The 18,088-nt window shown below is 42.5% G+C and overlaps 1 protein-coding gene and 1 long non-coding RNA gene across 4 annotated transcripts in view; one reads left to right on the top strand and one right to left on the bottom strand.

The window, feature by feature from the left end:
- Positions 1-18,088, bottom strand: part of LOC106563047 (homer protein homolog 1) — an 84,360-nt gene that overhangs the window by 61,235 nt on the left and 5,037 nt on the right. The window contains exon 1 of one of the 3 annotated variants that reach the window (XM_014128264.2): positions 7,560-7,926. The exons of 1 other annotated variant lie outside the window; for it this stretch is intronic. In XM_014128264.2, the coding sequence (XP_013983739.1) occupies positions 7,560-7,594 (35 nt within the window). In that variant the 5' untranslated portion in view covers positions 7,595-7,926. Of the gene's footprint in view, positions 1-7,559; positions 7,927-18,088 lie in introns of those variants that run through there. One more of the 3 variants, XM_014128266.2, reaches the window with a different exon arrangement.
- LOC106563048 (uncharacterized) lies at positions 8,302-17,664 on the top strand. Its single transcript, XR_001319168.2, has 3 exons — positions 8,302-8,539; positions 9,629-9,754; positions 17,186-17,664. It is a non-coding gene; the product is annotated as an uncharacterized lncRNA (long non-coding RNA).

The raw sequence follows: 18,088 nt of genomic DNA, 5'->3' as shown, positions 1-18,088 counted from the left end.
TTGTTCTCATAATTGGTTCTGTTAGGAGATGTAGAGGCCTTACTTGGTTTTATATGGATCGCATTTCATCATGGCAGCAAATTGCACCTCAATCACGAGCCATTTGAATTTATTCTCCTCGATAAGAGAGAACAGTGAGGAGCAGGAGCCCCCATTAAGAAAGCACGGACATAGTACCAACTTACACACACACACACACACACACACACACACACACACACACACACACACACACACACACACACACACACACACACACACACACACACACACACACACACACACACACACACACACACACACACACACACACACACACACACACACACACGAATGAAGCCTTTCTGAAGGGAAAAATACCAAAGCATGGTGGTGTTGTTCCTAATGATAACCTTGTTTTGAGGTAAAACAAACACTGTTGAAAAACAACAACCCAGTGGATATTATCACTGTGTTGACGATCAAACAGGAGAGCTTCTCTACTGGGACTACACGGTTGTCATGTGCGTATGACAGGCCAACACCTGAACTCTGCTGGCTAGTTTGCCAGCATACTAAAACAGGAAAGCGCCAGGCTTGTGTCTGTCTGTCCTTTGGGGCATGACATCATGTCCTTTGGGGCATGACATCATGTCCCTGCATCCTTTGGTTACCGTCTTGGTTACCCACTGATGATGATCACAACATGCAAAGCATAATGACTTCCTCTTCCTGGTGTAGTATCAGTCATCCCTACAAAATCAGCTCAACTCAAACCGCTTACAAAATCTGCCAGTCTTAACTGTAGGCTACTCGGCAGGTAGCCTAGTGGTTAGAGCGATCGAATCCCCGAGCTGACAAGGTAAAAATATGTCGTTCTGCCCCTGAGCAAGGCAGTTAGCCCACTGTTCCCCGGGCGCCGAAGACGTGGATGTCGATTATGGCACTCTCTGATTCAGAGGTTGAGTTAAATGCGGAAGACATTTCAGTTGAATGCATTCAGTTGTACAGCTGACTAGACATCCCCCCCTTTCCTTTCTCCTCACGTTAGCCTTGACTGTAGCGGCAAAGCCATGATTCTTCTTGTAGAGCCGCTTACATTAAAACAAACTATTGACAACAGACTTTGTAACGGCTACCAAGACTTTCTGCTTTTCATCCCCTACCTACATGTACATATTACCCCAATCAATCACCCCAACTACCCCATACCCCAGTACACTAGCCCGGTACCAGTACTCCTTGTATATCGACTCGTTATTGTTATTTTATTGGGTTTCTTTATTTGTTCATTTTCATACTTTTTAACTGCATTGTTGGGGAAGGGCTCGTAAGTAAGCATTTCCCAGTAAAGTCTACACTTGTATTCAGCGCATGTGACAAATACAATTTGATTGTTGTCTGACACTATCTGAGGGACTGGTGCAGATCCACAGACCAGAGGTTGAGAAGGAGTCAAGAGCAAAAGCTTGAGACACGTTTGGGTTGTGGTTTCGAGCTATAGTCCTCTCTAATGAAAACTGACATAAAAAAAAAAAAATACTTGGCATTGAAAAAACCCTTGGTTGGACTAAGTTGACTGAACCATGAGTGAGAGGGCCACCGGGGAGCAGCCCTGGCCTGGCCAGAGTGAGCTCTTCCTGGGCTTGTAAGCCTCAGGGTCTCTCCTCCCCTCTGGAGCTTTCACACAGCTCAGCCTCACCGTTCAAGCCAGCAGCCACTCAACAAAGACAAACACTATTATAGCTCAGATTTTTCTGTCCTCCGCAATAAACCCCCATAAATGAAGCCTCCGGTATGACAGCCAGGCATTGTGCCTTTAAAATGGGTCTCATTTCATAGAGATTCAGTCCTTAGATGACTATCTGCTGGGTGAGAAGAGAAGTCTGCAGGGGAAAGCCCAATTAATTGCTCGGCGGTGGCTCAGAGCTGGTCCCATTCTCACGGCATACCAGGGTTCTTCTGTAGGACAGCGTGAATGTTCGGCTCCCTGTTTTAACCAGTTAATTAAGTTAGCAGAGTGGAGTGGTGGGGGTTTGGCAGCTGTCATTTAACACAGACTGGTGTAATCAGAGTGGTGATATGTGATGGGAGGGTGGACGGTTAACTGTACTTCATGACTCACACTAGATCAGACTGCAGAGAATAGCTACTGTAGAGTCAGGCTATGTATGGAAGGTCCGTGAGCAGTAATGTAGAGCCAATGGAAATATAATATTGACGTGTTACACTGGGTACGAACCCATGGCCTTCATTATAGTTTTCCCATCACCATGTCTCTCTGTTGTCCTTAATGTTCCAACTCACTGAACACTCAACGTCCACAACTTGTTTTCATACAGAGACTAAACATACTGCCATCAATTGTCATTACACCCACTTCCTCCTGAAGCAAACTTTCCCGGTTATCTATCCATCAGTGCCCAGGTGTGTGTGCTTTTGTGTGAGGGCCTCTAATCCCTACCACAATGGACCATTTTGTGGCATGCAAAGCTCAATGACGAGAGCTATACCAGAGGAATCCGACCACAGACCATGTTATCAAATCAGCAGTTCTCCACTTACCACTGATTACATTCCCTTTCACACTCAACCGCTATAGAGCTGAATGTCCAGGAAACATCATTCACTCACTGGCTATTTTCTGAAGTTGCGTTCAGAAATCCAGGTTATATTTATAAAAAGTTACATGGCACATATGATAAGGATTAATATATCATAGTAATGTGGTTCCTGAGATGTTGAAACACTTCTCTAAAAGGAAATTGCGAGATCTGATCATCTGGACAAGGCAGTGCGACTGTGTTAAAGACAGGTTGGAACTCCACCAATCACTCATAAAAAAAAAAATCCCTGCTTGCCTGCATTACAAATGTAGCTGCTGCCTGGTTGCCAAGGCAACACCCACATGACTCAGGGCCGGTCAGGAGCTGCGAGCATCCTCCAACCCCCTCTCTCCCTCCCACATGCTCTCTAAGCCAATCACAAGGCAGCATGTCCCATACACGATAAACCCACTCACAGAGGGAGAGTATGGGGCTTTGCTTGGCGCAGCCTGCAGTTTAAAATACCCATATGATAGGCTAAGGCCTGGCCTGTGGATACACAGGCTGAAGATATTGGCGCAACCTCTGGTTTAAAATACCCATATGCTAAGGCCTGGTTTGTGATCTGTGTGGTTCTGGTGACACACACATATGGTGGGTAGTTTGTGTGGACTCTTCTGATCTCTCTCTCTCTCTCTCTCTCTCCCCCCCCAATAGTCTCTCTCGCTCTCTCCTCGTCTCTCTTTTCATCTCTCCTGTCGTTTGCTCAGGGTCAGTGGAGTATTGACAGCTGGAGCCCAGTGAAGATGTCTGGCTTTCCTCCAATAATGCCGCATTTCCATGGAGACTTACCCCCACACCAGCGTGTCGCCAGTGTTTTTCTGTTAATGTAAACTCCAGTGTAATTGTGTTTCTATTAGGACTGTGATGCTAAGACCTCGGGGAGAGCAGAATCAAAAACCTCTGCAGCATCAAGACAGTTGCTTTATCAGAAGGTGTTAAAAGTTCAGTTAGCCATTGTTATGTAAATAGTAGCTGAAAAGTACAAGTGGCCTGAAATCCAGTCCGCCGGAGCCATGGCCCAGCGAGACACGGGTGCCGGCCAGCATAGACAGAAAGAGAAAAGTCTGAGTCTGGGTAAAACACTGGGGCAAATCCTGTACTGAAATGTGGCGCTCTCGCTCTTAATTCCACTACCTGTAGCTAGTGTTGGACCTCTGGGGACACTGCCATGGGTAGTAGTCAGGAGGGATCTGCTCAGAGGTTTCCTTCTTAATACCTTCACAGTGCAATCTCTTCCTGTTTCGTCAACGAAACTGTACTTTATGCTTTAAAAGTGCACCATTCGGCATCCTCAGCTTCAGACTGGCATTAGCCATGGGTAAGATGATTGACACAGGGCAGGAGCCAGGAAGGGCCTTGGCTAGGCCTAGCGTAGCTGTGGTAAGTCTGGTTGTGATGTCTGTTTTCACTAAGGACACAGTGGGGTTTTCAAAACAAAGTGCTCCTGACTCTGACCATCCACTTAGTGTCTGACAGTAACTGCCTTGTCCAACACTGGCACCCTGTACGATGAGATGATTTGGAGATCATTTCTACTCAGTCTGAGGACAGGGGAGAAGGTTTTAAAAAAGGCAGGACTGGCAGCACTGACATACTTCTACACGTATGAACAACATAATAAGGTTTGGGTTAAAGTTGTTGAACCAGATAAGGGCAGGGCAGACAATGTGAATTAGTTCTGTTGATGATGGAGGAATCTTTGTTTGAGGAATCATTCGTGGAACACTTTACCCTCCAGAATAGTTAGAAAGTTATGCCAAATAAAATTTAAAAAAAGAAGTAGAACACACCCTTGTCACCTCACTATTTCAATACAACTACTGTATACTAATTATTATTAATCCAATATATCTGAATGTTTATGACACCTCCTGAGAGTACTTTAGGCTGCTGAAGTGCCAAGTTTCAGGCTGGTTTACATTCATTCATTCATTCATTATGCAGAACAGAAGCCTTGCACTAAAATGCTGTAGCAGCCAACTCTCTGACAGGCCTAATTTAAGAAAAGGGCACACTTTGAAGAAAGACACATTTGCCTTTTTTTGTCAGAAACCAATTCCTGACTAGATTATAGACTAGAAACTCAAGGTTAGTTAGGCTCTTTATGGGTTAGTCACAGTTCACCCTAAAATCAAAGTTGGTCATATAAAGTCGAATTTAGTCCCTATTTAACCCAGTCTGTCGTGTAGCTATAGGCATATGCATCAGGCAAGACCCATTGGCTAGGGTTAAGGCTACATATAACAGGAGCCTCTGCGATGGGTATTCCATATTCCCATGATTAGTCTGAACTGTAATTTAATTTAATGACTTCTGGGTTATTTTCTGTATCAGTACAGTGCCTTCGGTACAGTGCCATCGGTACAGTGCCATCGGTACAGTGCCTTACAGCCTGAATTCAAAATGGATTAAATCAAACAATAATCTCACCCATCTACACACAATACCCCATAATGTCAGTGAAAACATGTTTTTTGAAATGTTTGTAAATGTATTGAAAATAAAATACAGAAATATCTCATTTACATAAGTATTCACGCCGATGAGTCAATATATGTTAGAATCACCACCTGGATTGTACAATATTTGCACATTCTTTTTAAAATTCTTCAAGCTCTGTTAAGTTGGATGTTGATTATTGCTAAACAGCCATTTTCAAGTCTTGCCATAGATTTTTAAACTGATTTAAGTCAAAACTGTAACAAGGCCACTCAGGAACATTCAATGTCGTCTTGGTAAGCAACTAAAGTGTTTATTTGGCCATGTGTTTAAGGTTATTGTCTCCCAGTGTCTGTTGGAAAGCAGACTGAACCAGGTTTTCCTCTAGGATTTTGCCCATGCTTAGCTCTATTCCGCTTATTTCTATAAAACTCCCTAGCCCTTGCCGATGACAAGCATACCCATAACATGATGCAGCCACCACTATGCTTGAAAATATTAAAAAAGTGGTACTGATGTGTTGGATTTGCCCCAAACATAACGCTTTGCATTTAGAACATAAAGCTATATATTTGCCACAATTATTGTGGTTTTACTTTAGTGCCTTATTGCAAACAGGATGGATGTCATCTTTGTACCTTTGGCTAAGGTGTATGTAAACTTCCGACTTCAACTGTATTGACTCAAGATGTTTCAGCTTTAAAGTTTTAATAAATGAGTACACATTTCTAAAAACATAATTCCACTTGGACATTATGGGATATTGTGTGGAGGCCAGTGATACACAATTTCAATTTAATCAATTTTCAATTCAGGCTGTAACACAACAAAATGTGGGAAAGGTCAAGTGGGTGAATACTTTCTGAAAGCACTGTATAGAGTGGTTTGGGCTTAGTGGGACTATCATTTATTTTTCAACAGGACAATGACCAAACACACCTCCAGGCTGTGTAAGGGCTATTTGACCAAGAAGGAGAATGATGGAGTGCTGCATCAGATGACCTGGCCTCCACAATGCCCCGACATCAACCAAATTGAGATGGTTTGGGAGGAGTCGGACCGCAGAGTGAAGGAAAAGCAGACAACAAGTGCTCAGCATATGTGGGTACTCCTTCAAGACTGTTGGAAAAGCATTCCAGGTGAAGCTGGTTGAGAGAATGCCAAGCGTGTGCAAAGCAGTCATCAAGGTAAGGGGTGTCTATTTGAAATATCTGAAATATATTTTGATTTGTTTTACACTTTTTTGGTTACTACATGGTTCCATTAGTGTTATTTCATAGTTTTGATGTCTTCACTATTATTCTACAATGTAGAACATAGTAAAAACAAAGAAAAACCCTTGAATGAGTAGGTGTTCTAAAAACCTTTGACCGGTAGTGTATCTTCAGAAAGTATACTATGTCCGAGTATGACAGCCTCATTCTACAGTAGTTCTTAGCTTTTGCTTAGCCACTGGAACAAATATTATACAAATGTATGAATGAATTTACCAATTTCAATGGCGACAGTGTCAACCCATTACAAGGTCATCACTCCAGCCGTGGATGAGATGATCATTTTCCAATGATACCACATAGACGTATTATTATCTGCCTCGAACAAGCTCTATTTTGGTGGCCTCTGGTACATTATATGGCCTTGATTCCACCTGAAATACACAGCTAAATGACTGAATACTTTAACAACTTTACCTCCCAGATTGGTCAAATTACTTGTGGTATTGAAAATGTAAGAAATCAGTATGTAGGCCTACATATTTACATGCAAGGTATGAATTGCCACAGTGCTTGTTATTCAAATGATGTATTTTATTGGCTCTGCTGCCGTGGACACTTAGGGTAAGGAAACCAATGTGTCCTTTGGGTGAACTATCCCTTTAACAGTTTGGCCTGTCAATCAATCAATGTGGGTGGAATTGTCAGGGGAGGCGGCAGGATGTTTGTGAGTCACAGAGTTGGTAGTGTTTCAGACCTGTCAATCAATGTGGGTGAGGCTGAGGAAAGGTGGTAGATTGTGACTACATGACTGAACTAAATAGTCTACTCTTTCAATTGAGTTTAGTTTGGCAACAACTTAAGCAAATATATTGTGCAGTAGTAGCCTTCCAGTATGCAAATTAGGGAGTGAAATGAACGGTTCTCTTGATCAAAAAGAGCTGTTCGTTCACGAACTTCGTATCACTAGGCTACACCGACGAGTCACTTTAGCGGTCACTGGCAAATCTCGACATGGGCTTCGAATCCTAGGAAAATACAAACAAGATCTTTGGTTTACTTGTCACGATGTGAGACCGTGGACATAACTACTGTGTAACATTTATGAATAGCAAAGGGATATAGGAGATTGACTTCAGTCAGTTCGACACCTTTTATAAACTAGTCAAGACAAGCTGTTCCGTCGTCAAATCGACTCCGTGGCTGGCTATAGGCCTAGGAAAACGCGAAAGAAAATACATGAATGTGCCACAAAACAAGAATTAACTGGATATCAACTCATCGTTACCCCTTACATGGGACATGTAAATTCACTCACAGGAGACGATGAAAAAGCATCATGTTCTCCCTCATCCGTGAAAAGAAATTTGACTGCAGTCAAACACAGGGCACAAAAAAAAACACCGGTACCGAGAGGCGGGACAGACAGCAGACTGACAGTGTTTCCCGGTCATCGCTTTGTGATTTACAGGCACCTGTCCTATCAATAGATCACTAGACGATAATAAACGTTCATTCTCGCAGGTAAAGGCCATACAGACTTTGACTAGCAAATTTAAACTTTTAAATTGAAAGAAGCCTAGTTAAATGTATGAAGTGGAACAGTAGCCGGCTGACAATGAGCCTGTTAACCGCTGTTTAGCCGATAGCCGGCACTGCTCAAATGTATTTAATTAAAACCCATAACACAAAGCCATATGGTATGTTTATTATCTTAGAAAATTAGAAAAAAGGAAGCAGTAGCCTATTCACCAGGAGTAACCGCGGTTTGATCAATTGTTCAGTGGGCATTTGGAAGCTATAGGGCAATTCCACTGCAAAGGAATTATGCAGGGACACTTTAAAAATGTATGCTAAACAAAAACAAAAAACATTGATTTCAAAGTTTAAAAGGCCAATTGCCCCTTAAAACCAACTCCTCTGGTTTTAAACGGCGTATGTGGCATCAATATGAGTCAGAAACGTTATAGTGTCAATAGGATAATTTGTCATAGTCAGTCTCGTCCCAAACAGAGTTTTGTACGTGAGTTTGTCACTACTTATTGGAGGGGTGGGTGTGGATTATTTACGTACTCATTTTTTCCAACGATGCCCAATTTCCCAGAAACAACATGTTGTGGTCCGCCCCCAGCTGCCATGTGAACATTTGTCGTCAAGTCTGCATATGGGTGCAACGCACGCACATTTCACTCAGCAAATACGAGTGAAAATGGGCTTCCATAAAGTTTGCGCAAACTTCCAATGCATTTCAACAATATTGCCAGAAATGGATTGTCAACCGTCAAACCACTGGTGTTGGTGAGTACGTTAGCTAAGTAGATTGCTGGTACTAGCTAGCTAGTAGCTACTTTTGATTATACAACATTATTTGATAATGTTAGCGAGACAGGCTAGTTATGAGAAGATCAATAACAACGGCGTCCAGTGGGGTCTTCTTGGAACAAACTGTCTGGAGGGAGAAAAATGGCAGAAGTGGAAGTTATGTCTGAATCAGATGGTGTGTCGGGTGGAGATGAGGGTGAGAAGAATTGGATTACCGTGGTGAATGCAAAAGTAAATAAGAAGAAATCCAAGCCTAGTTCTGAAAAGGCTTTTCACTAGATGTTGGAACATTGCTGCAGGGACTTGCTTCCATTCAGCCACAAGAGCATTAGTGAGGTTGGGCACTGATGTTGGGCGATTAGGCCTGGCTCACTGTCGACGTTCCAATTTATACCAAAGGTGTTCGATGGGTTTGAGGTCAGGGCTCTGAGCAGGCCAGTCAAGTTTTTCCACCCCAATCAAGACAAACCATTTCTGTATGGACCTTGCTTTGTGCACGGGGGCAATGTCGTGTTGAAACCGGAAAGGGCCTTCCCCAAACAGTTGCCACCAAGTTGGAAGTACAGAATCGTATAGAACGTCATTGTATGCTGTAGTGTTAAGATTGACCTTAACTGGAATTAAGGCGCCTGAACCATGAAAAATAGTCCCAGACCATTATTCCTCCACCAAACTTTACAGTTGGCACTATGTATTCGTGCACGTAGCATTTTTCTGGCATCCAAACCCAGATTCATCCGTCAGACTGCCCGATGGTGAAGCGTGATTCATCACTCCAGAGAACGCATTTCAACAGCTCCAGAGTCCAATGGCGGCGAGTTTTACACCACTCCAGCCAATGCTTGGCATTGCGCATGGTGATCTTAGGCTTGTATGCGGCTAAGGAAACCCATTTCATGAAGCTCCCAACAAACAGTTATTGTGCTGACGTTACTTCCAGAGGCAGTTTGGAACTTAAGTGTATTGAGTGTTGCAATAGAGGACAGACGCATACATATATATATTATTTTTTTCTTAACATTTGGTTTCCATGTGTTTGATGCCATTTCATTTGCTCCGTTCCAGACATTATTATGAGCTGTCCTCCCTTCAGCAGCCTCCATTGATGTAGACGGGAGGGGTATCGATCGCCAGCTGAGCCTAAATGCTGCAATTGTGAAGTGTCCTGTTAGGCTGAAGGAGACGGAGGTGGTAAGAATAAGGGCTGTCCAGCATGTCTCTTATGCGGAGGCGGTGAGAAGAGTGGAAGAAAGGAGTGAAGTTGAATAAATAATTGTAGGAGGAGTAGAGACGCCAGATAATATTCCTTGTCAAGAGGGATCCCGACATGTTGCATGTGAAGAAAGTGGACTTTGTATTAGAGGTCGACCGATTAAATCGGCATGGCCGATTTCAAGTTTTCATAATCAGTAATCGCCATTTTTGGACGCCGATTACATTGCATTCCACGAGGAAACTGCGTGGCAAGCTGACCACCTGTTACGCGAGTGCAAGTTGCTAGCTAGTATTAAACTTATGTTATAAAAATCAATCGTCACATAATCACTAGTTAACTACACATGGTTGATGATATTACTAGGTTAACTAGCTTGTCCTGCATTGCATATAATAAATGCGGTGTTAATTTATCATCGAATCACAGCCTACTTCGCCAAATGGGATGATTTCACAAAAGCGCAATCGCGAAAAAAGCACAATCGTTGCACGAATGTACCTAACCATAAAACATCAATGCCTTTCTTAAAAATCAATACACAGAAGCATATTTTCTTTTATACCTGCATATTTAGTTAAAAGAAATTCACATTAGCAGGCAATATTAAGTAGAGAAATTGTGTCAATTCTCTTGCGTTCATTGCACGCAGAGTCAGGGTATATGCAACAGTTTGGGCCGCCTGGCTCGTTGCTAACTAATTTGCCAGAATTTTACATAATTATGACATAACATTGAAGGTTGTGCAATGTAACAGCAATATTTAGACTTAGGGTTGTCGCCCGTTCGATAAAATACGGAGCGGTTCTGTATTTCACTGAAAGAATAAATGTTTTGTTTTCGAAATGATAGTTTCCGGATTTGACCATATTTAAACCTCTTCAGCGTCTCATCTCGTCAGCGGGATCAAAATCCAGCGAAAAATCATATCGCCAATTAGCATTAAAAAAAATCATAATTAAAAATAAATAAAAAATAATAATTTTTGTTTTTGTTTTATAGATACACCTCTCCTGAATCGACCCACGTCGTCCGATTTCAAAAAGGTTTTACAGGAAAAGCAAATCATTAGATTATGTTAGATGAGTCCATCGTAAAAAGCAGCAACAGCCATTTTCCGACCAACCACTTGCATCACAAATAACCAAAAAACAGCTAAATGCAGCACTAACCTTTTACAAACTTCATCAGATGACACACCTAAGACATCATGTTACACAATGCATGCATTCTTTTGTTCAATAAAGGTCATATTTATATATAAAAACAGCATTTTACATCGGCGTCTGAAGTTGACTAACTATTTTCCCTCAAATGCGTCCCGGGAAACAATGCTACAATTCCCTAAATTACTATCCGATAACGATTTTTTAAATTTATATTGTCAATCTAACATTTATAGATGAATATCTCTTGAGAACACCTGTCATACCAGATTTTTAATTAACTTTACTGGGTAATCACACTTTGCGATAAAAGGAGATGCGATACTCAGAAAATGAGCTAATATACAGAGCTCGGCGCCATCTTGGAACAATCGCATGTCACATCTCATCTTGTATAATATTGTCAATAATCGCCTACCTTTAGTTGTCTTCATCAGAAAGCACTTCCAGGCATCCCAGGTCCACAACAGATGTATTTTCGGTCGAAAAAGTCCTTCCTTCACGTTCCATTAGCCTGCTGTTGGTAGCGCGTCCTAGGGCTCTCTCCAAATTCTCCGACGTGCGCAGGCTGAAGTTTCGGATAAAATGAGATTTTCCCGCCTGTAGGTTCGTTCAAACATGTCAAACGTTGTAAAACATTAATCTTCAGGGCCTGTAACACCAAGAGAGCCAATAAGATTCGAGGGGGATGATTTCATTGTGTTTCAAACCGTTTCGAAAGGTGGGGGTAGACATGGCCGCCGGCGTCATAATGGTGATGGCCCATCCCCTGTGACCAATTTCCAATGCGTCTCATTCACTGAGTTTCGACTGTATAAGGCTCAAACCACTGTGAAAAGACTGGCGACATCTAGTGGAAGCAATAGGAAGTGCTCACTGAACCATTGTTAACGGTGTGATTAATAGGGAAAGATGAGAAGTCGAGTCCACAATTCAGAATTCCACTTCCTGTTTCAATCGGTCTCGGGGTTTTGACTGCCATTTGAGTTCTGTTATACTCACAGACACCATTCAAACAGTTTTAGAAACTTTAGGGTGTTTTCTATCCATATATAATAAGTATATGCATGCCCTAGCTTCTGAGTTTGATTAGTAGGCCGTTGAAAATGGGAACGATTTTTTTTCAAAATGCGCTGTGGCGCCCCCTATCCTAGGGTATCCTCAAGAGGTGACCAATGGCTCGTATTTCTGTGATTATTATAATATAATTAAGTCTATGATTTGATAGCGCAGTCTGACTGAGCGGTGGTAGGTGGCAGCAGGCTTGCTTCACAGCGCTGTTTATGACTTCAAGCCTATCAACTCCCGAGATTAGTTTTGCCAGCCTAAAGTGCCTATTAGAACACCCAATAGTCAAAGGTATATGAAATAGAAAATGGTATAGAGAGAATTAGTCGACGCGTCATAATTCCTATAATAACTACAACCTAAAACTTCTTAATTTGGAATATTGAAGAACTGGGAATATTGAACCACCAGCTTTCATATGTTCTCATGTTCTGAGCAAGGAACTTAAACGTTAGCTTTTTTACATGGCACATATTGCACTTTTACTTCTCCAACACTTTGTTTTTGCATTATTTAAACCAAATTGAGCATGTTTCATTATTTATTTGAGACTAAATAGATTTTATTTATGTATTATATTAAGTTAAAATAAGTGTTCATTATTCATTCAGTATTGTTGTAATTGTCATTATTACACAAAATAAATACATTTTTTAAAAGTAAAAATAATTCGGCCCATTAATCTGTATCGGCTTTTTTTGGTCCTCCAATAATCGGTATCAGTGTTGAAAAATCATAATCGGTCGACCTCTACTTTGCAGTGTTTATTGCATTGGTTATCAACTGCACAGAGCAAACAGAGGAAATCAGAAAATAGGCATTGTAAGTAAGGTTGGGCATTTTGGGGGATTTTACAGCAGATGCAGGCACGAGCCTGTTTAGGGATCAAATCCAAATTTGTTGGTCACATACGTGTTTAGCAGATGTTATTGCGGGCGTAGCGAAATGCTTGTTTCTAGTTCCGACAGTGCAGTAATATCCAACGATTTCACAACATATACCAAATACATACCAATCTAAAGGAATGGAAATTAGAATATATAAATATGGACGAGCAATGTCAGAGCGGCATAGACTAAGATACAGTAAAATAGTACAGTACATACATATGAGAGAAGCTGTTTTTCAGTCTCTCGGTCCCAGCTTTGATGCACCTGTACTGGCCTCGCCTTCTGGATGATAGCGGGGTGAACAGGCAGTGGCTCGGGTGGTTGTTGTCCTTGATGATCTTTTTGGCATTCCTGTGACATCGGGTGCAGTAGGTGTCCTGGAGGGCAGGTAGTTTGCCCACGGTGATGCGTTGGGCAGTTCGCACCACCCTCTGGAGAGCCCTGTGGTTGCGGGCAGTACAGTTGCCATACCAGGCGGTGATACAGCCCGACAGGATGCTCTCGATTGTGCATCTGTAAAAGTTTGAGTGTTTTAGGCGCCTTCTTCACCACACGGTCTGTGTGGGTGGACCATTTCAGTTGGTCAGTGATGTGTACGCCTAGGAACTTGAAGCTTTCCAACTTCTCCACTGCGGTGTGGATTGGAGGGTGTCCCTCTGCTGTTTCCTGAAGTCCAAGATCATCTCCTTTGTTTTGTTGACGTTGAGTGAGAGGTTATTTTCCCGGCACCACACTCCGAGAGCCCTCACCTCCTCCATGTAGGCTGTCTCATTGTTGGTAATCAAGCCCACTACTGTTGTGTCTTCTGGAAACTTGATGATTGAGTTGGAGGCGTGCGTGGCCACGCAGTCATGGGTGAACAGGGAGTACAGGTGGGAGCTGAGCACGCACCCTTGTGGGGCCCCAGTGTTGAGGATCAGTGACGTGGAGGTGTTGTTTCCTAGTCCAGGACCCTGTTACACAGGGCAGGGTTCAGACCCAAGGCCTCAAGCTTAACCTCTTACATCTAGACGTTCCGCTAGCGGAACACCTGCTCCAATATCCAATGATAGGCGTGGCGCGAATTACAAATTCCTCAAAAATACAAAAACTTCAATTTTTCAAACATATGACTTTTCACAGCATTTTAAAGATAACTCTCCTTTATCTAACCACACTGTCCGATTTCAAAAAGGCTTTACAACGAAAGCAAAACATTAGATTGTCAGCAGAGTACCAAGCCAGAAATAATCAGACACCCATTTTTCAAGCTAGCATATAATGTCACAAAAACCCAGAAGACAGCTAAATGCAGCACTAACCTTTGATGATCTTCATCAGATGACAACCCTAGGACATTATGTTATACAATACATGCATGTTTTGTTCAATCAAGTTCATATTTATATCAAAAACCAGCTTTTTACATTACCATGTGACGTTCAGAACCAAACTTCCGGCGAATTCACTAAATTACTCACGATAAACGTTCACAAAAAGCACAACAATTATTTTAAGAATTATAGATACAGAACTCCTCTATGCACTCGATATGTCCGATTTTAAAATAGCTTTTTGGTGAAAGCACATTTTGCAATATTCTACGTACATAGCCCAGCCATCACGGGCTAGCTATTTAGACACCCGGCAAGTTTAGCACTCACCAATATCAGATTTACTATTATAAAAGTTTGATTACCTTTTGTTGTCTTCGTCAGAATGCACTCCCAGGACTGCTACTTAAATAACAAATGTTGGTTTGGTCCAAAATAATCCATCGTTATATCCGAATAGCGGCGTTTTGTTCGTGCGTCCCAGACACTATCCGAAATGGTAAATCAGGGTCGCGCGCATGGCGCAATTCGTGACAAAAAAAATCTAAATATTCCATTACCGTACTTCGAAGCATGTCAACCGCTGTTTAAAATCCATTTTTATGCCATTTTTCTTGTAAAAAAGCGATAATATTCCGACCGGGAATGTCCATTTAGCTAAACAGAGGAAAGTAAACAAAGCTTTCGGTCGACGCGGGCACGAGCCTGAGTCTCACAGTACTGTAACCAGCCACTACCCAAACGCGCTACTTTGTTTCAGCCAGAGCCTGCAAAGCCACGATTCAGTATTTTGCCGCCTATGGCAGCCGTAGGAAGTGTCACGGGACAGCTAAGATCCTCACTCTTCAATAAACAGAGACAAGAAGAACGTCACCTTGTCAGACAGGCCACTTCCTGCATGAAATCTTCTCAGGTTTTTGCCTGCCATATGAGTTCTGTTATACTCACAGACACCATTCAAACAGTTTTAGAAACTTTAGGGTATTTTCTATCCAAAGCCAATAATTATATGCATATTCTAGTTACTGGGCAGGAGTAGTAACCAGATTAAATCGGGTATGTTTTTTATCCAGCCGTGAAAATACTGCCCCCTAGCCATAACAGGTTAATGATAAGCTTGGAGGGTACTATGGTGTTGAATGCTGAGCTATAGTCAATGAACAGCATTCTTACATAGGTATTCCTCTTGTCCAGATGGGATAGGGCAGTGCGATGGCATCATCTGTGGATCTATTGGTGCAGTAAGCAAATTGAAGTGGGTCTAGGATGACTAGTTTTACTAGTTTCTCAATGCACTTCATGACAGAAGTGAGTTACCTTTGCTTTCTTGGGTACAGGAACAATGTTGGCCATCTTGAAGCATGTGGGGACAGCAGACTGGAATAGAAAGAGATTGAATATGTCCGTAAACACACCAGCCAGCCAGCCGGTCTTCGAATGCTCTGAGGACGCGGCTTGGAATGCCGTCTGGGCCGGCAGCCTAGCGAGGGTTAACACGCTGAAATGTCTTACTCACGTCGGTCACGGAGAAGGAGAGCCCACAGCCCTTGGTAGCGGGCTGCGGCGGTGGCACTGTTTTATCCTCAAAGCGGGTGAAGGTGTTTAGCTTGTCTGGAAGCAAGATGTCGGTGTGTCCGCGACGTAGCTGGTTTGTCTTTTGTAGTCCAGAATTGTCTGTAGGCCCTGCCACATACGTCTCGTGTCTGAGCCGGTGAATTGCGACTCCACTTTGTCCCTATTCTGACGTTTTGCCTGTTTGATTGCCTTGCGGAGTGAATAACTACACCGTTTGTATTCTGCCATATTCCCAGTCACCTTGCCATGGTTAAATGAGGTGGTTTGCGCTTTCAGTTTTACGTGAATGCTGACATCTATCCACGGTTTCTGGTTAGGGTAGGTTTTAATAGTCAGAGTTTCTGCCTATAGGAAGGGAGGAGCAAAATGGAGTCGTGGTCAGATTTGTCAAAAGGAGTGCGGGGGAGGGCCTTGTAGGCATCCCGGAAGTTGGAGTAGCAATGGTCGAGTGTTTTAGCAGCGCGAATACTACAGTCAATGTGTTGATATAACTTTTTTTCTAATTTGAACTGTGACCGAAGGAGTGGGATGTTTTATTTGTATATGATGTTGGGGTCCCTCCCTTCTCTTCCCACAATATCCCGTACAGCGAGTGGCGGCAATACACCAATAAGTGTAGTCTGCCATAAAACCTTGAAGAAGATGAAGGCTAGCTATCATACCACAGATGAAAGGGGAATGACATTGTAGCTAGCTGAATACATCAAGCTAACATGTAATGTGGTGTAGCATGTCAACAACAGCCAACTCTAGCAGCAAATAGCAGCAAAACGTATCAGCAAGCATTCAGCAACGTACACAGCTGGTTGCATAGTAACAGTGTCAGCGTCACTGGCTTGAATCTATTCTGTAGTTAGTCCCTTTAATAGCATATACATTACTTCCAAACTACAGAAAGTATTTTTTTTGGCTCTGTTGATTGACTTATATTTTATTTCATTCACAGGTTATGTAAAAAACCTGGTGAATTTGTTGTTCAGCAGGGTTGTGGGAACCCCCTTACCATATCATAGCCGTTACAGAAGGATGAGGCAGTGGCCAGTCACCAGTCCCACTTCAGGGTAATGGAGGACACTTGAATCAGGTTGATCACATTTGACCTGGTCAATGGTCAAAATACCATCTGTCCTGGAATTCACCAAACCACCATTTATAATGTAATCAGTACTGTGTGTGTCTTGTATGTTGTAAGGAGGTGCCCCCTTCCACTGCGTCAATGGATTACTACTGGGCCCAGGGAGTAATGCCAACCAGTCAGTGCCATGCTGGCACGTGCCCCTTGTGAATTAGCTGTGAATCAGGATCTCTGATTGGCTACGTTCAACAGTGTATTCACTGTTGGCTTCCGTGACTGTATGGTGACAGTCTTTCTCTCTCTCCCTCCCTCTGCGATATAGGAGCTGAAGTCGGGGCTCCTTTTATAAGCAGTATCTGAGACGAGAGGGACCTGGAGCTGATTTATGCTGCGTGCCATCAGGAGTTGGCAAACATCTCAGAAGGGACACAAGTTGATGATCACTGACAGTACATCACAAGTAATATCACCCTTTCAATACGTGTCACTCATCAACACTTCCTCATTTTCCTACAGATGGGCAGGAGAGATTAGGGCTGGGCGATATGGCCAAAATATCACAATATTTCACTTTTTTTTACAGTATGACTTAGGATTGTTTTATACCGTTCAATCCAACAAAAATCTTTTTCAGCATTTTCATCAATTTCCACACTGTGCCATGTAGGGCTGCATGTAAATTGGTGAACTCTTGGAATCATGGAAATATAATGATTATTCTAATTCCATACACTGAACAAAAATACAAACGCAACAACTTCAAAGATTTTACTGAGTTACAATTCATACAAGGACATCAGTCAATTGAAATAAATTCAGTAGGCATTAATCTATGGATTTCACATGACTGGGAATACAGACGTGCATCTGTTGGTCACAAATACCTTCTAAAAAAAAAAAAAATGGTAGGGAAGTGGATCAGAAAACCAGTCAGTATCTGGTGTGACTACCATTTGCCTCATGCAGCATGACATCTCTTTCGCATAAAGTTGATCAGGCTGTTGATTGTGGCCTGTGGTATGTTGTCCCTATCCTCTTCAATGGCTGTACGAAGTAGCTGGATATTGGCAGGAACTGGAACACGCTATCTTACACGTTGACTCAGAGCATCCCAAACATGCTCAGTGGATGATATGTCTGGTGAGTATGCAGGCCATGGAAGTACTGGAACATTTTCAGCATCAAGGAATTGTGTACAAATCATGGGGCCATGCATTATCATGCT

This window comes from Salmo salar, chromosome ssa11, assembly GCF_905237065.1.
Source record: "Salmo salar chromosome ssa11, Ssal_v3.1, whole genome shotgun sequence".
Taxonomy (NCBI): domain Eukaryota; kingdom Metazoa; phylum Chordata; class Actinopteri; order Salmoniformes; family Salmonidae; genus Salmo; species Salmo salar.
Note: the sequence above shows the minus strand (reverse complement) of the source record. Positions and strands in the feature narration are given on the sequence as shown.